At 42.8% G+C, this 25504-nt stretch overlaps 1 protein-coding gene across 3 annotated transcripts; it reads left to right on the top strand.

Annotated features, from left to right (window-relative positions):
- Nucleotides 1-335: 335 nt before the first annotated feature.
- NXPE3 (neurexophilin and PC-esterase domain family member 3) lies at nucleotides 336-23774 on the top strand. Of its 3 annotated transcripts, none has more exons than XM_075590105.1 (6): nucleotides 336-876; nucleotides 6636-6854; nucleotides 7831-8585; nucleotides 13513-13586; nucleotides 20272-20469; nucleotides 21580-23774. In XM_075590105.1, the coding sequence occupies exons 2-6, from the start codon at nucleotides 6762-6764 to the stop codon at nucleotides 22059-22061; spliced, it is 1602 nt and encodes a 533-aa protein (XP_075446220.1). In that variant the 5' UTR covers nucleotides 336-876; nucleotides 6636-6761; the 3' UTR covers nucleotides 22062-23774. The 3 variants fall into 3 exon arrangements, with proteins under 3 accessions (XP_075446220.1, XP_075446218.1, XP_075446219.1); XM_075590103.1 differs by having other exon boundaries at nucleotides 337-876; nucleotides 21517-23774; XM_075590104.1 differs by lacking the exon at nucleotides 336-876 and adding an exon at nucleotides 2881-3039 and having other exon boundaries at nucleotides 21517-23774.
- The last annotated feature ends 1730 nt before the right edge of the window (nucleotides 23775-25504 follow it).

Here is a 25504-nt window from a genome sequence, read left to right as displayed (position 1 = left end):
GTATGTGTTTTTGTATATATCGTTATTTACACAATAAATCCCCCCTAACCAGCTGATTAATTAATCAGTCAATGACCCAGCTGCTTTATTTAGCTAGAGGTCCTGGGCTTCAACAACTGGTAAAAATGGGTACAACAGTTAAAGATTAATTCAATAGATACAGGGCATTAAAAACAAAGTGTGTGTACATGTCAAGCATCATTCATGTCCTCCCCAATTTTGTGCCGTTGAAAGACACCCAACTTTTTTCACATTGTTTTTTTTATATGTGATCTACCCCACTTTATTTGAGATAAAGCCTATAAATGTAATGGTTTTAATAAGCATGACGTCACTTCCGCTGGTGCAGCAGCCATTTTGTCTTTCCGTGAGGGACTTCGCCACCACCTCCCGTTCCGACACCTGCAGTTCCTCGCGCCGCTGTCACCCTCACGCACGCGGACAGGGGACGTACACAAACAGACGGGGACTCGGGGCGGGTGTGCCCGCCGCGCGGTAGCAGCGGGTGACGTCAGCAGGGCACGCGCGGCCGTTGGCGGGTGACCGTTACTCGCGGTCAGCCGGTGATGTCGAGCGAGGAGAGTTACGTGGCCATCCTGCGCTACCTGACCAACGAGCGCGAGCCGTACGCACCGGGCACGGAGGGTAACGCCAAGCGCAAGATCCGCAAGGCGGCCGCGTGCTACGTGGTGAGGGCGGGCACCCTGTATTACCAGCGGCGGCAGCGGGACAGGGAGCGCTTCTCCGAGCTGGAGGTGGTGCTGCAGCCCGAGCGCAGGAAGGGGCTGATACAGGCGGCGCACATCGCAGCGGGAGGGGAGCACCTGCCCCGGCAACAGACATGGCAGCTCCTGTCACACAGCTACTGGTGGAGAGGTGAGGCACCAGTGTCACGGTATATACACACTGCTCTGGGAGACATTAGGGTCACGATATATACACACTGCACTGGGAGGACATTAGCTGCACGATATAACACACTGCACTGTGAGGACATTAGCGGCACGATATAACACACTGCACTGGGAGGACATTAGCGTCACGATATAGAAACACACTGCACTGGGAGGACATTAGCTGCACGATATAACACACTGCACTGGGAGGACATTAGCGTCACGATATAGAAACACACTGCACTGGGAGGACATTAGCGGCACGATATAACACACTGCACTGTGAGGACATTAGCGGCACGATATAACACACTGCACTGGGAGGACATTAGCGTCACGATATAACACACTGCACTGAGAGGACATTAGCTGCACGATATAGAAACACACTGCACTGTGAGGACATTAGCGGCACGATATAACACACTGCACTGGGAGGACATTAGCGTCACGATATAGAAACACACTGCACTGGGAGGACATTAGCTGCACGATATAACACACTGCACTGGGAGGACATTAGCGTCACGATATAGAAACACACTGCACTGGGAGGACATTAGCTGCACGATATAACACACTGCACTGTGAGGACATTAGCGGCACGATATAACACACTGCACTGTGAGGACATTAGCGGCACGATATAACACACTGCACTGGGAGGACATTAGCGTCACGATATAACACACTGCACTGAGAGGACATTAGCTGCACGATATAGAAACACACAGCACTGAGAGGACATTAGCGGCACGATATAGAAACACACTGCACTGGGAGGACATTAGCGTCACGATATAACACACTGCACTGAGAGGACATTAGCGTCACGATATAGAAACACACTGCACTGGGAGGACATTGGGGTCACGATATAACACACTGCACTGAGAGGACATTAGCGTCACGATATAGAAACACACTGCACTGGGAGGACATTGGGGTCACGATATAACACACTGCACTGAGAGGACATTAGCTGCACGATATAGAAACACACTGCACTGAGAGGACATTAGCGGCACGATATAACACACTGCACTGAGAGGACATTAGCGGCACGATATAACACACTGCACTGGGAGGACATTGGGGTCACGATATAACACACTGCACTGGGAGGACATTAGCGGCACGATATAACACACTGCACTGGGAGGACAATAGCGGCACGATATAACACACTGCACTGGGAGGACAATAGCGGCACGATATAACACACTGCACTGGCAGGACATTAGCGTCACGATATAACACACTGCACTGGGAGGACATTAGCGGCACGATATAACACACTGCACTGAGAGGACATTAGCGGCACGATATAGAAACACACTGCACTGAGAGGACATTAGCGGCACGATATAGAAACACACTGCACTGAGAGGACATTAGCGGCACGATATAGAAACACACTACACTGGGAGGACATTAGCGTCACGATATACAGTGGTTTGAAAAAGAAAGTACACCCTCTTTGAATTCTATGGTTTTAAATATCAGGACATAATAACAATCATCTGTTCCTTAGCAGGTCTTAATTAGGTAAATACAACCTCAGATGAACATCAACACATGACATATATTACACCGTCATGATTTATTTAACAAAAATAAAGCCAAAATGGAGAAGCCATGTGTGAAAAACTAAGTACACCTTATGATTCAATAGCTTGTAGAACCACCTTTAGCAGCAATAACTTGAAGTAATCGTTTTCTGTATGACTTTATCAGTCTCTCACATCGTTGTGGAGGAATTTTGGCCCACTCTTCTTTACAACGTTGCTTCAGTTCTTTGAGGTTTGCGGGCATTTGTTTATGCACAGCTCTCTTAAGGTCCAGCCACAGCATTTCAATCGGGTTGACGTCTGGACTTTGACTGGGCCATTGCAACACCTTGATTCTTTTCTTTTTCAGCCATTCAGTTGTAAATTTGCTGGTGTGCTTGGGATCATGTCCTGATGCATGACCCAATTTCGGCCAAGCTTTATCTGTCGGACAGATGGCTTCACATTTGACTCTAGAATACTTTGGTATATAGAGGAGTTCATGGTCGACTCAATTACTGCAAGTTTCCCAGGTCCTGTGGCTGCAAACCAAGCCCAAATCATCACCCCTCCACCACCGTGCTTGACAATTGGTATGAGGTATTTGTGCTGATATGCTGTCTTTGGTTTTCGCCAAACGTTGCGCTGTGCATTATGGCGAAACATCTCCACTTTTGTCTCGTCTGTCCAAAGGACATTGTTCTAGAAGTATTGTGTATTTTTCAGATGCAACTTTGCAAACCTAAGCTGTGCTGCCATGTTCTTTTTAGAGAGAAGAGGCTTTCTCCTGGCAACCCTTCCAAACAAACCATACTTGTTCGGTCTTTTTCTAATTGTACTGTCATGAACTTTAACATTTAGCATGGTAACTGAGGCCTGTAGAGTCTGAGATTTAACTCTTGGGTATTTTGCAATTTCTCTGAGCATTACACGGTCTGACCTTGGGGTAAATTTGCTGGGATGTCCACTCATGGGAAGATTGGCAATTGTCTTGAATGTTTTCCACTTTTGAATAATCTTTCTCACTGGAGAATGATGGACTTTAAATTGTTTGGAAATGGCCTTATAACCCTTCCCAGATTGATGGGCAGCAACAATTGCTTCTCTAAGATTATTGCTGTTGTCTTTCCTCCTTGGCATTGTGTTAACACACACCTGAATGCTTCAGACCAGCAAACTGCTAAAACTTCGGCTTTTATAGAGGTGGTCACACTTGCTGATGATTAATCAAGGACATTTAATTAGTAGCACCTGTCTGCTAGTTAGCATCTTAATTCCTATGGAAGCAGTAAGGGTGTACTTCATTTTTCACACACAGCTTCTGCATTTTGGCTTTATTTTTGTTAAATCATGACACGGTGTAATATGTCATGTGTTGTGGTTTATCTGAGGTTGTATTTACCTAATTTTAAGATCTGCTAAGGAACAGATGATTGTTATTATATCCTGATATGTAAAACCATAGAATTCAAAGAGGGTGTACTTTCTTTTTCACACAACTGCATGTGTGTGTGATACACACTGCTCTGGGGAACACTAGTGTCATGAGATATAATATATATATATTATATTATATTGGGGGGCGCTAGTGTCCCTATATATACACGCTTCTCTGGGGACACTGTTGTCACGATATATAGGGGATGTTAGTGTCACAATATATATGCTGCTCTGGGGGACGCTGGTGTCACGATATATAGGGGATGTTGGTGTCACAATATATATGCTGCTCTGGGGGACGCTGGTGTCACGATATATAGGGGATGTTGGTGTCACAATATATATGCTGCTCTGGGGGACGCTGGTGTCACGATATATAGGGGATGTTGGTGTCACAATATATATGCTGCTCTGGGGGACGCTGGTGTCACGATATATATCTGCTGCTCTGGAATAGAACAGTTTTAAGGACCACTGGAATTCCAGAAGTGAATGGGAAAAAAATGTATTTTAGTTACATTATAATATGTGGTTAAAAGTACCACTTAAGCATTCACCCTGACTTCCAGGAGTCCAATCAACTGCTATTGCTAGTAAATATTTGTTCTGCGAACCCCAAATTAATTGATATTATAGGCTAAAGCAGTAAAATTCAGGGCATTATTGAAATCCCTGCACTCTGGTTAAAATTCCGGGCATTATCCAATCATAATGGCCCGGAATATTTGGCAGCTTGCCAAGTTTTTCAGCCAATCAGCTTTCAAGTTTCATTCAGAAAGAATGAAATTTGCACTTAGACAGGGGAGGTGATTGGACAGAAGGCACTGACTCCTCCCCCACCCTGTCTGCAGAGAGCTCCGCACAGGAGAGTGAAGGGAAAGGTTTGTGTGTCTGCTGAGTGTGTTTTGTGGGTGTAAAGGGGGTCAGCAGAGTGTTTTATTAGTGTGTGTGTGTCTTATGTTGGTGTGTGTTTGGGTCTAGAGGGGGCAGCAGAGTCTTGTTGGTGTGTTTCTGCTGTGTGTGTTTTGTTGGTGTAGAGGGGGAGCTGCAGTTTGTGTGTGTCTTCAGTGTGTGTTTTGTGATTGGAGGAGGGTGCAGAGTGTTTTGTTGGTGTGTATGCAGTGTGTGGGTTTGCAGGGGGTGTAGAGGGGGGCTGCTGGTGTGTGTGGGTTTTGTGGATGTAGAGGTGGCAGAGCCTGTTCTGTTGATTTGTGTGTATCTCTGCAGTGTGTGTTTTGTAGGTGCAGAGGGGTGGCTGCAGTGTGTGTTTTGTGGGTGGAGGAGGGGTGCAGAGTGTTTTGTGTGTGTGTCTGCAGTGTGTGGGTTTACATGGGGGCTGCAGTGGGTGTAGAGGTGGGCTGCTGGTGTGTGTTTTATGGATGTAGAGGGGGCAGCAGTCTGTTTTTTTGGTGTGTGTGTCTGCAGTGTGTTTTGTGGGTGTAGAGGGGGGGTGCTGTGTTTTGTGAGTGTAGAGGGTGGAGGAGGTCTGCAGTGTGTTTTCTGGGTGTAGGGGAGGGGGGCTGCACAGTGTGTAGAGGGTAATGCAGTGTGTGTGTGTGTGTGTGTGTGTGTGTGTGTGTGTGTGTGTGTGTGTGGAGGGGCTGTGTATATGTACAATTGTTTTTAATAAACTTGCAGTAAAAGCATAAGAATGTAGTCAATCATGCTGATAAAAATCAATATGACTACAAAAATGTATATATTTAAAAAAAAAAAAGCCTACATTTAGCCTATAATTGTAATAATCCCCTCAGAACAGTAATGCCCTGTTCTTCGGGGATTATTACTTAATTATTGCTGGCAAAACTGTTTGACGGATTCCGGTCAGTATGGTGTCCTGATCTCATAAGGCCCCAAACTGCAGATTATTGTGTGCAGACAGCATGGATGGTAAAGCTGGCAATTACTTCGAGAGCTTCCAAAGTCACGCCCCACAATGCCTTGTAGGGAGCGATTTTATAAGCCTCTTACTAAGGGCCGTACTATCTCCGTGATTATACCCAAGAACGCACGCGGTGTTGCGACGGCCTTGGCGCGCCGTACTGCAAGGTGGACGGCTGGGGAAGAGATTGAGGGATTTTTTTTTTGTGACTGCCGTGTCGCGTGAGCGGTTTAGCCAATGAGGATGAACCGCTCACGGCCACGCCTCCAAGCCTCCTCTGCTCTCCCTCCCCGGTATAATCAAGATGCTGCTCAGCGCTGAGTGACGTCACAGAATAGTGCTGCCGCCCTGCAGCACTTGGTATAATCAAGGCCTAAGTGCTCAGTCCCCACACGGGCTCAGGTGCCCACTATCCTGCCTGCGTTCTGCCATTACATATATTTTTGCCGAAGCCCTAAGGGTTTCCAAACCCCCTGTTGGGGATCATGCTCTAGGTCAGCGGTGCACAAACTGTGGCGCGCAAGATTTTCTTGGGGGGGTTGCAGCAGTTATAAAGTTCCTGTGCTCCCGCCAGGCATTTAAATTAAATGCAAGGGGTCCGCGCGAGGCCTCTATAATATACTTTCCCGTGACGCGTCGTCCTGGTAACACGACGTCACATTACCATGCCGATGTGAAGTCATTTGACGCCGGGTTCGAGAGGGGGCGTGAGACGCCAAGGAGAGCAGGCAGGGGTGTGCACGGGGAAAAGATTGCGCACCCCTGCTCTAGGATAAACTGCCCCTTTAAAACAAAATGGTAATCAAGAAAGTAAATGTTACGTTGCAATTTGTTATACTTTTCTTCTTTGTAACGTCTCATTAACAGAATAAAGGCTCAAGAACCTGAACATCAGTGAAATGTTTTCAGGTGGCCTGACATACCATGACTTTGATGTGTCCTGCACAAGGACATCAAAATGTGTGATATGGATGTGGGGGAGATCAGTGAAAAATGTGGGGCTCCTACTACAGATTCCAGATATGCTTTGTGATCATAACTGCTTTCGCAGTAGTGATGCTGGTCAGCAACATCCACCAAGTAGAGGTAAGTTTTGTTTTGTTTTTTTTATTCATTGCTGCCTCATGCTCATTTTGGGCTGCATATGAGGGCACTGTATTTCTTGTGCTGACAATACATGACAGAATGTGTTATGTATTTTGCTGTGTGTGCCAATGTTATCCACACAAATAACTGCAATGTGTTAATGTATGCGGCTAATGCCAGTTTAACCCATTGGGTACTCTCTAAACATGGCTATTACATCATGGGGTCTGCCACATCAGGGGCCCCATGACGCAGTAGCCAAGTCATAATAAACCTGCTAGTTTATCTAGGGGAGATCGCGTTCTGCGCGAAATGCGATATATCTTTAGGGGGAATGGAAAGATGAGGAGGACTCCAGTTCAGTCATCAGTGACCGCTTCTCTGACGCGCTCAGGGGATTGCGAGTGCTGGAGGCACTGTGGTACTCTAGTGCCGTGGCCCTTCTGGCACTCAAAGGGTTAAAGTGAATCCAACTATAAATATAGTACCATCTGTACTCTGCTGTTTACTTATCCACCTCCCTCTAGTGCAGTGTTGAGTGATACTAGAAGATCTGATAAAGTACCTTTGTGCAGAAAATAAAATGTTATTTGATTACCACCAAGTACTATATTAGTCATGCACAAAATACTTGTTTCATTTAAACAGTATTGTTTAAAAAAAAAGAAAAAAATCTTTAAATTCCAACCTTGTTCTTCAAAGTGAATTCCCTGGTCGGTTTTACATTTTTGGAAATATTTGTTCAGAGCCTCTTCAATTTAATCTTTCTAAGAGTTAGCGTAAAGCCCAAGTCACTAACTGAAAAAGTGCAAGAAAGGTTGATTTCCAGTTATTAATATGCAATTATAAAACAACTGTTAAAATGGTAATGTTTTCACATAATAGAAAGTACAATATATTTTGCTTAATGGGGCTGGCATTTCAAATCCGTACCATAAAACATAGTGCACTGTTTTTTTTTGTTTTTTTTTGGCAGCACCTGAATCCTAGGACACATTTAGAGTCAAGCTGGATAGAAGAGAAGGAAACAATTCACCACCCCTTTTTACTGGCAACTAAAAGGTCCTATTGTGGCTACCAGCACCAAACTCTCTCCAAAGCGGAGCGTGCAGAAGAGGATGCTTTACTTACATCTCTCAAGTGGGTGGGACCACCGCAGGGCAAAATTAGTTTTTTAAAGAGTACTGATGCTGCACATAGCCGTTTTGTGATTTTAAATTCTCAGGTCCAGTTTAAGATAGGGGATGAAATGGAGGTGCTGGTCAGAATGCATGATTTTGAAGGTAGCCCAAAGCAATACGGTGGAGATTATTTGCAGGCCAGGATTCACTCCCCTTTGCTGAACGGTGGAGCAATAGGAAAAGTGGTGGACCACCAGAACGGATTCTACACCATTTTCTTCACCTTGCTTTGGTCCGGAAGAGTTGCAGTGTCTGTGTCCTTGGTGCACCCAAGTGAAGGGATCCAAGTCCTACAGCGTTTACGTGAAGAGAAGCCCGATCGAGTGTACTTTAAGAGTTTGTTCCGATCAGGTAGAACTTCGGAAACCAAAATGTGCAATGTTTGTCTGTCTAGGAGACTGCCTGTTTGTAATTACACTGACCTGCAGACTGGGGAACCATGGTTCTGTTACAAACCTGAGAGACTGTCCTGCTCCAATCGAATCAACCATGCTAAAGGGGGATACCTGAAGAACCTTCTGACCTTGGAGGAAAGTCTTTTCTTTCAAAGGTATTTAGATAGCATCCATTACATACATGCACAATCGTAATTCTTGTTTCTTAAAAGGTAGGACGTTTAATCCATGACTTTAAATCGTTAAGTTTTACTGTTCATTTATTATAACAAACATCTTAATCATTAGAGAGATCCTTTTCCCCATCTGTTCAAGTGTACAAAACAATACATACAAATTATCCACAAAATGGAAAAATAGATGTTTTCATAACTTTTAGTGTAAATCTTGTCTTTGAATATGTGCTTCCATTTTGAAAGGTCTCAAACGTTTAGATTAGTTGTGGACATTGACAAGCTACATACCAGTAAGGTTTATTGCACAAAACTAAAATAAATGTAGAACTGGGCTATTTTAAAGAGGTGTCACGGAATGGTACCCAAAGCTACAGGTCACTGATTAAAACAAAGACTCCTCTAGCCGGGATACCGTCTGGGTCCTCATTCCGCCAGGGCTAACTATGTGGGGAAAAATCATCCAAATATTAACAGAACAAAACTACATGGTACAGTAGTATACCACCAATGAGGTTACCCAGGAGCCTTGCTCATTTGTTTCTGGGCACCCTACCTGTTACTCGGACCCACGCAAACTCTTAAAGGAGCTTTGGTCACTATAAAAATAATACAAATTGGTTTCTTGGGGTGATGGGGCCTATGCCAACTCAGAGGCCACCGAGCTCCCAGAACAAAGCACAAAACTTTAAAAATAAAATAACTTTGGTGGGTAGCTTCACGGAGCTTGTGAGCTAGCAATCTGCTACGCAAGAGTGTTGTAAAACGAATACATTTAAAAGAAAAGGCTGTTACACCAAAAGAAGTTTAGAATACAGACAAGCAAAAGGGGAATGTAAACATAAAATCCTAACAAGGCGATAGCCACACTGTGAAACCTCCAAGCAGGGATGGTAGGTACATGTGTTCTTGGAGCTACCAGAGAGTCCTTTGTTGCTGTGAGGGAATCTGGTTTCCTAGGTCCAGGGGTTAGTGATGTGTAGCTCCAAGGTGAGGCATGAAGCTTACTACCCCACATATTGAGGGGAAAGGCATTCCAGAGGTTTTAGGCTAGAGAGGGCTGTAAGATACAAAAGGGATAGATAGAAGACATCCTTGAGCAGGTGTATAGTGAGAAATTAGGACAGATATGTAAGGAGCGGCAGTGGTGTGTATAGCAATAAAAGAAAAGAGAATTTTGTAACTAACAAGGTATTTAATAGGAAGCCAGGAGAGGGATGTCAGCAGGAGAGAGAACGGAGACAGATTTAAGAGGGAGTGAAGTGATTCTAGTAGCAGCGCTTAGGATAGATTTGTAGGGGAGACTGGTGAGAGGCAGGAGGGCCAGATAGTTGTAGGATACAGTAGTCGAGACGGGAGAGAATGCGGGTCTGTGTCAGCATTTTGGCAGTAGAGTGACAGAGGAGATGGCATATTTTTACAATGTTACAGATGAAAAAACAATCTACATGTTTTAGCAACATTGTCAACTAGCTGATATACCCGGAGTTGCCCGGCATTGAATTTTCCCGCTCCCCCTCTGTCTCCGCTCCCCCCTCTTTCTCTCCCCCCATTGCCATCTCTTTCTCTCCATTGCCCTCTGTCTCTCTCCATTGCCCTCTGTCTCTCTCCATTGCCCTCTCTCCCCCCCCCTTCCCCTTTCTCCCCCGCTAACAGCAATCGGGGCCCCATTGCACATGAATGTGGCCCCCCGTGTTAACAGCTGGGTCCCCCCCCCTCACATGTCCAATTCCCCGCCCTTCAGAGCTCAGTGGGTGGGTGAGTGGGTGGGTGGGTGAGTGAGTGGGTGACTGGGTGGGTGAGTGACTGGGTGAGTGTGTGACTGAGTGGGTGGGTGTGTTATCTCTCCCCCCTGCATGTCTTCCCCCCCCCCCCCCCTGCATGTCTCCCCCCCCCCCCTGCATGTCTTCCTCCCCCCTTGCATGTCTTCCCCCCCCCCTCATGTCTTTCTCCCCCCCTGCATGTCTTCCCCCCCCCTCATGTCTTCCTCCCCCCCTGCATGTCTCCCCCCCCCCCCCCCCGCTGTCCCCATACCTGAAGCAGCGGCGGAGGCTGCAGGTAAGAGCCGGGGAAGGGAGAGGGCGGCGAGGCGCAGGTGCTGTGAGGCTGCCGTGACAGCTGCAGCTGTAGGGAGGGAGGAGGACGTCGGCACGGGGGCTTTGAGGCACGGTGAGCCGGCCGTGGCAGCGGGTGGGGAGGAGGTGAGGCGCTGCTGAGAGAGGGTGTGGGGTGGTGGGGTAGAGGTGGGTGTCGTCAGCGGTGGTTCCCCCTCCCCCGCGTGGAGCTGTGTCGGCGGCGACACTACCCGCATGCTGCTGCTGGCCGGGGCTCGGGTGAGCCTGGTGGATTCCCTGGGTGGGAGCCGGCGGGGAGGTGAGCTGGGGGGGTGATGGGTGGGGGTGTGTGTGTGTGGCAGTTGGGTGAGGCGGCAGTTGGGTGACGTCATAGAGCCACCAATCTGATTGGCCAGAGGCTGAGGACCAATCAGATTCACCACATCTACAACCACACAAATTTCAATTTTATATATTAAGATGGGAGAGGATAATGTGAGGGAGGAACTGAAGGTGACACCTATGCAGCGTGCTTGTGATACTGGGTGTATGATAGTGCTGCCACCAGTTATGTAGAAGGCCGTAGGGCAAGGCTTGGGAGGAAGTATGAGGCGCACCGTCTTTTACATGTTCAGTTTGGGTCGGCGGAGGTCCATCCAGTATGATATAGTGAGGAGACATTCGGAGACTTTGGTCTGTACAGCAGGTGTAAGGTCAGCGGTAAACTTGTGTGACAGCATAGAGGTAATATTTGAATCTAAGGGATGTGATAAGGAGTGTGTAGCGAAGAGTAGAGGTCCCAGGACGGACACCTGGGGTACGTCCACGGAGAGATCAACAGGGGAGGTGGTGTTTGTGAATGAGATACTGTAATTGGGATGGGAGAAGTAAGAGGACATCCAGGATAGAGCTCTGTTACGGATACCAAGAGCATGGAGAATGTTGGTTAAGAGGGTGGTCCACAGGATAAAAAGCTGCAGAGAGGTCAAGTAATACAAGTAGGGTGTAATGACCTTTGTCAGCATAAAGATCATTAGTTATTTTGGTGAGGTTTGTTTCAATGGAGTGAGCAGTGTGGAAACCAGATTGTAGAGGGTCAAGGAGAGAATAGGAGGTAAGAAAATGGAGCAGGCGAGAGAATACAAGGTGTTGGAGTTTAGAAGCAAATGGCAGGATGGAGATAGGGCGAGGGTTAGGCACCGGGTACGGTCCTCATGTGACAGGAATGAACTGTCGGTTGCAACCTCTCAAAAGGCCCCCTAGTGGTTATCAATGGCACGCCACAATGAAGCAAATGACAGCATTAAGGAAGCCAATAGTGAGGCAGAAAACTGCTATGGTAAATTCTATGGCACCTATGTTACATGCACAAGCTTAGCAAGCTCAACCCAGGCCCTCCAATATTTTATATATTTGTGTCAATGCGAGTTCCACTGGGAATATGACCTTTTATACTACAATAAACAAATCCCCAATGCACATCCAATATGACAAATTATTTAGTACATTGCTATGTGTTTTCTACAAAAAGAAATTCTCATAAACATGGGTTATTTAGTTCAATCTTTTGGCCAAAACAATTGAAGCCTGCAACCACATCAAGGTAGATCCTATCAGCAGGTCCTACACTACCTGTTGTATACAGTCTTTTGTATTTCTTCCACTGGCAACAAAACAATAATATAGCCAATCACATGAAAAACCTGTATTGCACCAAACACAACATCTTATAGTAAAGTGATATGGCAAAGTGAGGCCAAAAAGGGGCATCTCCTATAAAGGGGCATCTCCTATAAAGGGGCTACACATAACACCAGTATGGGGAAACTGGCTGAGGGTGACTGGCAACAAGCTGCAGCGTAACACCTTACTGGTAATCCCTGCTGCCCCATTCCATCACAGGAGGCGTTCTCTTTGATATTAAATACACATTTGAGTATTTTGTGTTTTATATTTAGGGTATTGCATTTCATTTACAATCTTCTGTTTTTATGAATCACATCAGTCTGAGGGCCCTTTCTCAATATGAAGTGAAGACTCTTCCCCCTTACTAGAGAAGAGATCAACGTCTTTTAAATGAATGGGAGTAACTTCTTCTCTTGCACTGTACATCAGCTTCACAGCATTTTCAATAAGTCTCTTAAAGTCTCTGCTGAAACAGACCCGTTGCTCCAGAAGTTGAATTAAAATTGTTTTCTTGAAAATAGAAAATACTAACCTAATATATTGTAGCACATTAAGCAATGTTCACTTGCTGTCCTTGCCCGTTGAATACATTTCTCTCCAAAAGTACATTACAGGTGCACTGTTTCCCTGCCCAAACGAGCGTACACTCCAATTAGATACATGTACAGTAGCATATGAAGATAGTATGTTGCAGATTTCTTGGCACGGTCTTTGTAGTATCACTTTCCTCTGGGCTCCCCAGCCACACCAGGTTTTAGAATAATCAATTATAAAGTATGTTGTACACATCTGATATGTGAACTTGCGTTTAGTGGTTATCCCTAAAACCTGGCCTGGCTGGGGGGTCCCAAGGAGCGTGAACAACCTCTGTCAAATCTGAAGTTGAGGGGTAAATAGCCAGATAAAGATTGACCTGACATTTCTGCAAACCACATGTAAATGGGTAATAACCATGTGCAATAGTGAATCACACCTGCTATTATAAATGTTAAAATAGACTACAATGTGTTTCATATTATGATCAGAAACATTTAATTTTGAATGCATGCCTTCTTTATTTCCTTTACACCTGGAAGTACCTGCAACACTGTTGATCAGCGACAACATGTTTTCTTATATGCCCATGATGCCAATCGGTTGCTTGAAGCGTTTTTCCTTTCTATTTTAAGTGGTGTAAACATCAAAGTACCAGTCTTGGCTAGTGGACCTGATACAGTGGCTGTACAGCCCTTGAAAATAAAAGGTAAATGCAATATATTATTCTCCTGGCTTCCGATCAAATCCCGGATCTCACACTCCATTCTTCTCCTCACTTTTAAAGCTTTACACTCTTCTGCCCCTCCTTACATCTCAGCCCTAATTTCTCGCTATGCACCATCCCGACTCTTGCGTTCTGCTCAAGGATGTCTTCTTTCTACCCTCTTTATCTAAAGCCCTCTCCCGCCTTAAACCTTTTTCACTGACTGCCCCACACCTCTGGAATGCACTTCCCCTCAGTATCCGACTAGCACCCTCTCTATCCACCTTTAAGACCCACCTTAAGACACACTTGCTTAAAGAAGCATATGAATAGCACTGTGGATATTCTGAACACGATACATAAAGCTTGGCCCCCTGCAGACGCACTTACCAGAACTCCCTCCTACTGTCTCTGTACGTTCTCCCTACCTACCAATTAGACTGTAAGCTCCTCGGGGTAGGGACTCCTCTTCCTTAATGTTACTTTTATGTCTAAAGCACTTATTCCCATGATCTGTTATTTATATTATCTGTTATTTATTTGATTACCACATGTATTACTACTGTGAAGCGCTATGTACATTAATGGCGCTATATAAATAAAGACATACAATACAATATTACTTGCTTGCATGTCAGAACTACCATAAATTGCTGGAAAATGTACATTGAGGAACCAGCATTTTGCAGATGTGATTAAACAAGATTAGAAATGTTCTCTCTTGCTTTCTGAGCATTTATTTTCCTTTGCCTAGTGAAGTAATTGCTATAACTGGTACAGGCTTCATCTGGCACTCTACGGAAACAGCACTAACCAAAATTGCCAGTAACCTGCTTGTCTCTTTCTCCTGAAAGCACAAAAGGGATGAAGAAAATCGCCCCAAGGTCCCTGTTTGCTGCACTCTATCAAATCACAAAGATATCTGCATGACTTTAGTCCAATCTAAAGGTACGTTTTACAAAAATATAGGTGACCAGTAGTAAACGCCTCTCGAGTAGTGGGACAGCAATATACTAATAAAAGCCAAATGGGCAAAAATAAAATTTTATTTAATTGAATAACGACGAAAAAGAAGGTATTAAAATACAACCCATAAAAAGTAGGTGGGTAATCACTTATCTTGTTGTTAGATTGGTCCAATATCATATTGTAATTATATCGTGAACTATTCATTTAGTCCTGTGAATTGGACAAATAATGTACACACAATGATCCACAACAATTATAATGGTACCACACAATGCATGCATAGCTCAAGCACACTCCTACCCTTGAGAAAGTGCGCACCCGCTGCGCAAAACATATGTCGGGTTGTGACGTCAATGTGTTGACGTCGGGGAGGCAGTAGGATTTATCGGCTTGTCCTGACACATGGGCTGTATGGCGATTTTTCTCACAAGTGCACACAACGGACGGATAAGTATAGAAACGATTTCATACTTCTACTTATACCACGCTTGCTAGAAAAAGTGATCGGGGCAATGGTAGCCACACAAGATGTATGGACACACGTGATTTTCAACTAGCTAGCTGTGCAGAGTAGATAACAGTACAAGATAGGTGCTATATTACTAAGCACTTAGGATATGAGTGAGCTATACACCGTTGGGTATTAACTTATTTCGCATTATACTGAGTGTATCCATTCAATATATCTGCTTATATAACATAAGATTGAGCTTGATTATGCTCGGATACACATCAGAATCACTGCAAATACTTGTGCTATTGTGTGCTTGAGCTATGCATGCATTGTGTGTTACCATTATAATTGTTGTGGATCATTATATGTGTACATTATTTGTCCAGTTCACAGGACTAAATAAATGGTCCAATATCATATTGTAATTAGGTACATGTGCCCAGATACCATTAGGATCCAATATATACCACGCTGATATAGGATCCTGCCGATCATGGGTTAATCATGTTCTAACTACCAATGCGGTCGTGAACTAATCTAACAAGATAAGTGATTACCCACCTATTTTTATGGGTTGTATTTTAATACCTTCTTTTTCGTCGTTATTAAATTTTATTATTTTTGGCCATTTGGCTTTTATTAGTACAGGGGGGCGCAAACTATTTTCCCTGCACCACCTGCCAGCGGTCACCTCACCCCCGCGCACCCCTCACCCCCACTTACCTCGGCTCCGGCGTCATGAAATCACGTTGCCATAGCAACGTGATGTCACATGATATGATGTCGCGTTGCCATGGCGACTCGTGTGGAGCCAAGTTAAGTAAAGGTTTACAGAGGCCTTACAGCTCCCCTGGCACCTAATTTAAGTGCCTTCGGGAAGCGAGCGGGGCCTCTGTAAACCGCGCGCCCCCCCGCAGGCAGTCTCATGCCCCCCAGTTTGCGCAACGCTGTATTAGTATATCGCTGTCCCACTACGTGAGGCGTTTACTAATGGTCACCTATATTATTTGTAAAACGTACCTTTTTAGATTGGACTCTTAAGTCTTACGGATATCTTTGTGATTTGATAGAGTGCAGCAAACAGGGACCTTGGTTCGATTTTCTTCAACCCTTTTGTGCTTTCTCGTACTATATATGTCTCCTGTAAGCACCTGTTTTTACCATTGACTCTAAATTAGGTGAGCGGTGAGATCAAATTGTTGTCTCTTTCTCCTTCCTGAATTCCCTTGCAGCTTTTCATTCTATCAGTCATTCTCTTCTCAAGGGAATGGACCATGATACATCTCCCGGAGCAGCAGGAAGGTGTCTCATTGAGTAGCAATTCTTAGTAACTTTAGCCCATAGTCTATTCCACAATTGTTGTTGATTGCAAAGCCAGTAACCAACCTCACACTGATGAGACTCAAAAGGTTGAAATAGCTCTCTGTGAGTAGGTTTACTGGCTATGCACTGATTCAAGCTGTGCTGAATAGCTGTTTAATGTGGCAGACATATGATGATAGGGGTCCATGTTAAAATGGATAAGGAGCTAAAAGTGACACGCTGTGGATGTTATCTAAGCATGGCTGCAGTGGAAGCATTGCATGCTAATGAATAATGGAGAAAAGGCAGGTTTGTTAAACTGTCAGGCGTGAATGTGCTCACAAGTGGTATTTTTATTTGCTTGGCATCCCAGAGAAGGTTGGTTTTGGCTCCTATCTTCTAAACATGTGAATTTGTTTGTCTTAGTATGTTTAAGACTTCATTCTTTACCTAAATTAAGTAACATTTTGCAGTGAATCTAAAAATTACAAAAGATTTGTGTATATAGTTTATAAATACTCCCTGTCTCTATAAAGTAAAAATTTTCATTTCTGGCCTCATAACATTCTACTTAAAGTAATGTACCCATCGACCAACTTCTCTTCTCATTTCTCCATACCCTGTGTTGTAAAGATTGCAGCTACTTGACAATGATTTTTTTCCCCCTCACCCATTTTGCTGAGCCTTTCATCCTCCTGATACCTTTTTGCTAGTTCCCTCTTAAATACCTTCCAGTTCCTACTCGTTTGACCATCTCCACATCTCATATAACTATATTCTATATAAATCTCATAACTATAATCTAACTATATTTCACTTTGCTGTATAAACATTGATGAATCTTCACTGAATGTATGTAAGAGACAGAACATAAAACGAAGGCTTCGGGAAGAAGACTGTATACCTATTCAATATACTGTGCAAAAAAATGCCCTGTGTCTAAGGTTTTACTCCTAATTATTTGAATGGAGCTGAACTCTTCTCCAGCATGGGAAGATTGATTCATAGCCTTTTGAATTGGGAGGCTTTTGGTTTTGCTTTCCCTTATTGTAGAGTTGGGCATACCGACCGGTATGACCATAATATTGCAGTAAAAAATTAGTCAATTTTGTCATTTTCTAATTTCGTGGTATTCTAATCACTCAGAAAAATAGAGAATCAGGTCCAGCCACTTGGGATGCCCCTGCAAGGGGTCTAGTATAATATAAACATATCAAGAAGGGTGCTACAACATCCGGTCAAGAAGTAGAAATCATGAAAAAATTAAGTCAAGCACACCAAAAATAAGAAGAAATCAAAACGTAACAAAAAAGGTCATTTTTATGACTTGAGTCATGGTAGTATCCAACGTTTCGGTGCAAACAAGCACCTTCCTCAGGGATACAAATATTGACAACTAACACCCATAAATAGTGCCCTTAATTAATTACCCACCACCCACCCCTCTTGATTTGATGCTCCCGCCAAACGTAGAGACCGTCTCCAAGTGATGATGTCACGTCGCCATGGTGATGCCCCTCCCAACCGATGCTTCCCATTGCTGTCCGTATGCCGTGGGATGCGGTCTCTGTTCTCTGCGGTCCGATGCAGTGACATCGTCACGAGGCCGCCCAACGATGTGACTCCATCACATGGAGACGGTCACTGCGTGCGGCGGGAGCTCCTTCTGCACTCAGCAGTGGGTTATTGCATCAGGAGGGAGGTGGGTGGTGGGTAATTTAACTAACGACACTATTTATGTGTGTTGGTTGTCAATATTTGTAGCCCTGATTAAGGTGCATTTTTGTTATCTTTTGATTACTCCTTATTTTTGGTGTGCTTGACTTCATTTTTTTTTCATCATTCTAATCACTCCGCCATATATATCAGTGACGGTTTAAGGACAGATAGTGACGCACTTTAAGATGTGCAGCATCATGCTGCCATTGTGAATGGGATTACGGTAATCCTCCTTGCCTGAGGTTAGTAGTGCCCCTTCCTCACTGGATGATTGCTTTGCCCTGGGCTAACCCCTTTCCTCTTATCTGTTCCTTACCCTCATCTCTTGTTGGATATTTATTGTGTAATATATTTCAGAACAGGAATACTTTCCAAAATATTTCTCTTAAACAATTATGAAAAAATGTTTTCAAATTATTTGTCTTCTACAGTTATCGTGTGTAGTATGGGTTTTTGCTTTGTATTTAACAGATATTTATTACTATAAGTACTATTATCATAAAAAAAATTTTATCTCGTTACTGTGGGAAAATCGGATATTGCTTAACCCTAGCTATATGTCATTGTCGCATAAATCTACAGTGTGATACTGAAGGGACGCCAAATCACAAGGGGAAAGGCCACCCGAATGTTTGCTTAATGCAGGCTGTACTTTTAGTAATGGATGATGCTGCAAACGTCTAATGACAAATTATTTCATAAGGAATGGTGACACAGATTCATCATTTCCTTCCTGGGAGGGTGTCACCACCAGCCGTCACACCACTACGTTCTTACGGGACAATAATTGCTGTGCTTTCTATTGTTTCCTGTTTTCAATGCTTCCTGTTTTTTGTGTGTTAAAAAATATATATGTTTGGTGTCACTGGCCGTCACTAATTTTATTTTCTTGTATTGTGTTACTGATGCGGTCACAGGTCAAGGTATAAAGTAACCAGATTTGCCTCCGCCCTTCCCCAGTGTAATGAAGAATGTGTCCAATCAGCAGGTTTTAAGTAGTGGGGCAACATTGCCCAAAAATTGGTGTTTTAAATATTAAATGAAGGTCTCTTAAAAATATTTATTTATTTTACATTTTACGGTCTAGGCTAACTTTTGAATTAAACAGACCCTGGATGCCAGACCAAAAAAACAGTATAAAACAGATGTGAAGTATCACATTTTTATCTTCAATTATGTTCAATTGTCAAAACATGACCAAAAAGCTTCCCTTTTGAGTTCTGACACTAATAACCCACATTGCATCACTGGACTTTTAAGTGAACATTTTCTGACTTTAAACTGTTGTAGGTTATTATACGGGATCAATATTAGAGTTTTTCATAGATTAAATAATGATGTGCAGAGCTTTTGAAACCCCGCAGTTTATTCAAGCTTAAATATGAGCGGTTTTCAAAATCATCTATATATGCGCAAACTTGTGGTGCTGGGCCCCCCTGCCTGTGCTCGCGCCCCCCTTACCTTAGTGCCTGCGTTATTTGACGCCGTGTCACCCGAAGCCAGCTGAATCACGGCAAGTGAGTTACAGAGGCCTCACGCTGTCCCCCGGCATTTAATTTAAATGCCTTGGAGAAGAGCGCGGGGCCTCTGTAATCGCTGTGCACCCCTGCACTACAGTGTAATCTGTGTAAAACTCATGATATTACCCTAAAACGTATCCAAAATATATACTCTCTCTGGACCAATACAACTTCAAGACTTTTAAACGGTTGACTTTGAACCCTAGTTAAAGTCCTATATGAAAACATTTCAGGGCTCTTTAAACGATTGTAGCTAATGTTTTAATGTTGATATCCTACTTTGTTTTTAATGAGGGGGGGTAATCCTCCCAATGTCACATATCCTTTTTTTTTTTTATTTATTTTTTTGCATCATTACAACTAGGTACTTTGGTGCTAAACAATTTTATTTTGTTTCTGCTCCGGGGACCCCTCGGATCTGAAGATGCTTACCAGTGAAGTTACTGTTGTTTCTGGAGGGGGTTTAAATGGGCCTCCATTAGGAATCCACCAACAATGGTGTTGCAACTTTCTATTGGCTCATGTTTTCGAGGCTATTTTATTTTACCCAAAGGGAGATTTAAAACCAATCACGACATCAGTAAGTATCTCTGGTTCTGGGGGTCCCTGGAGCTAAATGTAGTGACATGGTTCAAACCCCCCCAAAAAAGGCAAATTCAAAATTGAGCAACCAGGAGTGCTGCATTAATACTAATGCGCTTCTATTATGTTTTATTCTTTTTAGATAAAGATTTTCTTTACGGCTCCAAATCTTTCCCATCTGGTTATTATTACCAAGATCGATGGATGCCAAGAAGACGACCTGTGCGTCGGTTCGACAAGCCCTCTGACATCACAGACTGTTTGCAAGGCAAAGTGGTCCATTTGTTTGGAGACTCCACAATAAGGCAGTGGTTTGAATATCTGACGTCTTTTGTACCAGGTAGTTACTGCGTCTGTTTTCTCTTCTACAATTACCATCCCCAGCTGTGAAATAACCTTTTATGCATCAAATCGCAGTCGTAGACCCTTTCTGCACTTTTGTGAGGGTAAAGTGTAACGAACTGATCACATTACCCATAGCACGTTATTCTAGGCATAAATAGTTGTTACGTTGATAATGTTCTGCTTTTGAATAATAACGTACTGTAAAGGGCTATTTCAAGCTAACGGTCAAAATGATAGACTTGTTTAGACAAGAGATACCATGAGGTACCACTCACTAGTGCTTAGTGCCTAGTGCTCCTGATTTTCCTTTTGAAACTTATTTACTGTTCTTTTATATTTAGAAGCGGACAAAAACTGAAAAATGTTACTCAAGACCAGCCCCACCCACTGATGTATTAAAATCAAAATATCCATGTTTTATTTAACAAATAAATTACTAGTTGCATGACATTGACGATTGAAATAACTGTAGGAAATGAAAACTGATCTTTAAAATACTTTATTGACTTGGCACTACTTAAAACATAACATTAGGCCCTCAGTTACTAAAGAGTGCTAAGCCTGCAGATCTATATCTCTTAAGGTTTGGTAAGGTTAGCATCTTTCAGTAACTTTGAGCCTTAATCCATTTGTATATCAATCATTTGTACCTATTCTGAATCTCTACCCGTGAATGGGGGTTTGTTTGTTTTATATTGTGGTGATGTGATTTCTTGCTTTTCAGGTTTTTGTTTTAAGCTTTCGTTTTTGCTGAGTATTCTGCTTGTTCAATAATTCGCATAATTGGCGTCCTCTTATTCTAACGTGCACAGATGTCACTTACTATTTTCATTTTCCTGGGAGACTTTTTTTTTTTTAGTTCTTAATGCATCCATATAATTTAATAAATGGGAAATTGCTAATTATAGTATCAAAATGACTTCACAATGGTAAAGAAGACTGTTCTTTTCAACTATTCAGCTCCAGTTGCAAAATTTGCTAGTAAACATGTGTTGATGTTAGTAAACCTAACATAAAAATAATTTATATCTCTGTCTTTCAGAAATTAAGGTATTTGACCTTGGTAGCCCTAAAAACGTTGGACCTTTCTTGTCTATCGACGTAGATCACAACATAATGCTGAAATTCCGCTGTCACGGGCCACCCATCCGCTTCTCCACTGTCTCGAGCAATGAGCTACGCTACATCTCCAATGAACTGGATGGCATTGTAGGAGGAGGAAACACTGTGGTAGCTCTAACCATCTGGTCCCACTTCAGCACTTTTCCCGTGGAGGTATACATCCGACGCCTAAGGAACATCCGTGCCTCTGTCCTGCGCCTGTTGGAGCGCAGCCCCTCCACTGCCATAGTTATCCGCTCTGCTAACGTGCAGGAGCTCGGGCCTGAAGTGAGCCTCTTCAACAGCGACTGGTTTTCACTGCAGCTGGACAGTATCATGAGATCCATGTTTGCTGGTCTAGACGTTTTTATTGTTGATGCCTGGGAGATGTCACTGGCCCACTATCTCCCACATGCGTTACACCCTGAGCCAGTCATTATAAAGAATCAGATAGATGAGTTTTTGTCATTTGTATGTCCCAATTAAATGTTACTTTCAATGGATGGAGTTTTTGGCCAGTAGTATTAATGGTCTCATTGAACCTGTCCTGGTATTGGTTGCATATGAGGCCAGAATGTGTTTTTTAAATGTATTTATTTTTTTATTATAAATAAATTGGTAGTCAAGAAAAAAATCTAATTGACACTAGTCGGTTATATTTTCAGATATCCAGAGTAGATAATTAATTTCTTTGAGCATTTGCACGTAGCTGGTGAAAGGAGTACAGTACATTGTTTGAATTCCTGAGTTTCCATCATTAGATTTATATCTACATTATTATGCAGAGACCCAATGGACACATTTAATTTGCCAATTGTGACTTAATGCTGTAACTTGTAGGGGAAAATATGTGCAGTTCTGTTTGTGTCTAATCAAGTTACTTGCCAATCATGATGTATATCCACAGCAAGGGAAGATCTCAGGTGAATATAGCCAGCACCACAGCAGCAAAGTCCCTTATTCAATAAGATGTGTAGTTCACTCTTCCTGAGCAAGGGAAAGACATCTTCCTTTTAAATAGGTTTGCTCTATTTCGAAGTAAAGGGAAGATGGCTTCACAGCATTTTCAATAGGGGCCAAAGTGAGCAAGGCCACGTGGCAAGACAAACATCAGCAAATTTGGGGCAGACATTTTAACTTAAGTAGTTCCAACCGAGGTTCTTAAACTATAGTCCAAAGAGCGTTGCCCTAATGTTTAATAAAAGTAGGTCCTTTCTTCAAATTGCATATACTGCCGCTGCTTTTACCATAGCCTAGAAGAAAACGTTCTGCATTAAAGCTGCAGTTCAAGCAATATCCTACATGTGTTTTTTTTGTTTTTTTCTCAATAAATCAGTTCTGTACTACGAGAAAATACTTGTAGCATTTAAAAACAAAACAAAAAACTATTTAAAATACATTTTTAATGTATTCTAATGTAAAACGCTTTCGGTTTGTAGAGCAACCATATACAAAGTCACTTCTCATTCCTCTTCTGAGACAGCAGCACCTTTTTTAGCCCTGTCCTCTCTAGCAGTGAACCAATTTAATCTAGTGCCTGCCTGGTCACATGATCTTCCTCAGAACTTTGGCTCCCAGTGCAGCAGAATAGGACCCAAGATGCATTTAGTGAACCCCCAGCTGAATTTCAGCGATCGATTACAGGAGAACGGATCGATCAGCAATTTAGTTAATCACTTGTCAGTGTGTAGATTGTATTGATGCACATATTGAATGACATTTTTTTTTTAAACGACAGCCTGAACTGCAGCTTAAAACAATTACAATCTCCATGATGTACTTTACATGTAGTACATTTCAGATGAGGCAGACAAAATGAAGTATTTCTTATATAGGAAAGTGTACTGTCTCGATAGGTAAACAAAACTTGCTAAACGCCACTGCACAGGGCACATTCAGGTGCTATTACATGTTTCATGCTCCCTAAACTTGTGCCAGTCTGTAGCTAGCAATTCTAACATGAGGTGAGAATCATTTCAGAAAGCCATAGTACCCGGTTATTCTCCACCTTCAGTTATGTAGTAATGCTAGTGATATTTATACTATACAGTGTATATCTATTTTAATATATTTTAGTATAAGGAGGATTTAGAATTGAGTGATGTTTAAAAATAAAAAAAAAATCTGATTGTAGAGTTTATGGAAATATAGAAGTAGTTTTAAGTGATGAGACTGAATAAAGTTTTGTATTTTTCCTTACTGCTGGATTATCGTTTTTATTATTTTATTGATAAATTGTGAGGCGGAGTGCTTTTAACAAGTTCTCTTTTTATTTTATTTACATATAGGCTAAGATTTTAAACTTACTTTTCAATGGACTGACTAAATAGTTCTTTATAGATTCATAGTTTCCATATAGTTTTACAGTTCATCTGAAGCTATGAAGAATTCTCCTGCTGAAAGGTATGACAATTTAATAAATATCTACACTTCTCAAACTAATATGGGTTCTTTAACTTGCATTTTATATGACAAGAAACATTTCTCAACTCCTAACAATTGTGAAATAGCGTAGTGCTATTTCCTAGCATTAACCATAGCACTGAGTAGTGAATATTAGATCAATACGAATTAGGTCATTGGTTCATTAACATCATTCTCTTTTTTTTCTTACAAATCTGGGGGGGGGGGGGGGGGTGGAAATCCATGAATATGAAGGCTATGTACAAATGCTAACAAGTGGTGAAAATCCCCAAAATGACATTTTGCTTAATTGAGCTAAACCTTTTTCACTTTTTTTTTTTTGAATGCATACAAATACACAAGGTGTTTTAATACATATTTGCCCCCTCCCCCACCCCAACAATTAAGAGCCATGTACAGTAAATACAGGGCAACTTTGCTTGTTAAGATAGCAGTTTGGTGCTTTATAGAACACATAGCTGGCAGTAAAAGTCCAGAGACTTCTTCAATTGCTTCATCTAGATGAATTGGAACTTTGATGCACTACCCTTTCTTTATAACACTAAATAGTTTTTCAATAACACACAGGACACACAAGATGAGATGGTGGTAAGGCCACAGCACATTTATTAAACTATAACTTCCATAAATATCAAAAGTTAACGTGTAAAATTAACCTCTCGCCGCCCAACTAGAGACATAAAATCTAACACAACCATTGGCTCTTCCCCTACCCCCTTCTTTTCTGTGTTTGGCCCTGCCAACAAAAACATTGCTTTCTCCAAACCCCACTGAATGCCTAGATCAGGGGTGGGCAATGCCAGTCTTCAAGGGCCACCAACAGGTCAGGTTTTCAGGAACCCCTTGCTTCAGCACAGGTGGCTCTTTCAACTAGGCCACCTGGGCTGAAGCCGGGATATCCTGAAACCCTGACCTGTTGGTGGTTCTTGAAGACTGGAGTTTCCCCCAGCTTTGGCCTAGATTGAATATATCTAGCCCAATATTCGACAAATTTCGCCCCAAACACTTCACGGTAACTACCCTGCTAAAATTTTGCAATGAAATCCAGTGTGGAATGGAACGGGGACAACTCACTAGTGAAATATTCCTAGATTTTGCAAGGGCTTTTGATACTGTTGATCATGCTATCCTCCTTAACAAACTCCAGAGCTTTGGAATAGGGCAGCATGCTTTAAACTGGTTTCAGTCCTACCTGTCAGGTAGATCCTAACATGTGTCCATCTCAGGCTCTAATTCCAACCCCCTGGATATCACCTGTGGTATCCCGCAAGGCTCTGTTCTGGGGCCCCTACTCTTCTCAGTGTTCATCAATGATCTTCCTACAGCTTGTAAGGGAGCCTCAATACACATGTATGCAGATGACACAATCTTATATGCACACAGCCATAGCATCACCAACCTTAAACACATACTTCAATCTGACTTTTTGAGACTTGAAAATTGAATTTCCCAAAACAAACTGTTTTTTTAACACCAACAAGACTGTAACAATGGTATTTGGGACC

Source organism: Ascaphus truei, chromosome 3 (assembly GCF_040206685.1).
Source record: "Ascaphus truei isolate aAscTru1 chromosome 3, aAscTru1.hap1, whole genome shotgun sequence".
In the NCBI taxonomy this organism is placed as follows: Eukaryota; Metazoa; Chordata; class Amphibia; order Anura; family Ascaphidae; genus Ascaphus; species Ascaphus truei.
The sequence above is the reverse complement of the archived record's forward strand: the minus strand, read 5'-3'. Positions and strand labels throughout refer to the sequence as shown.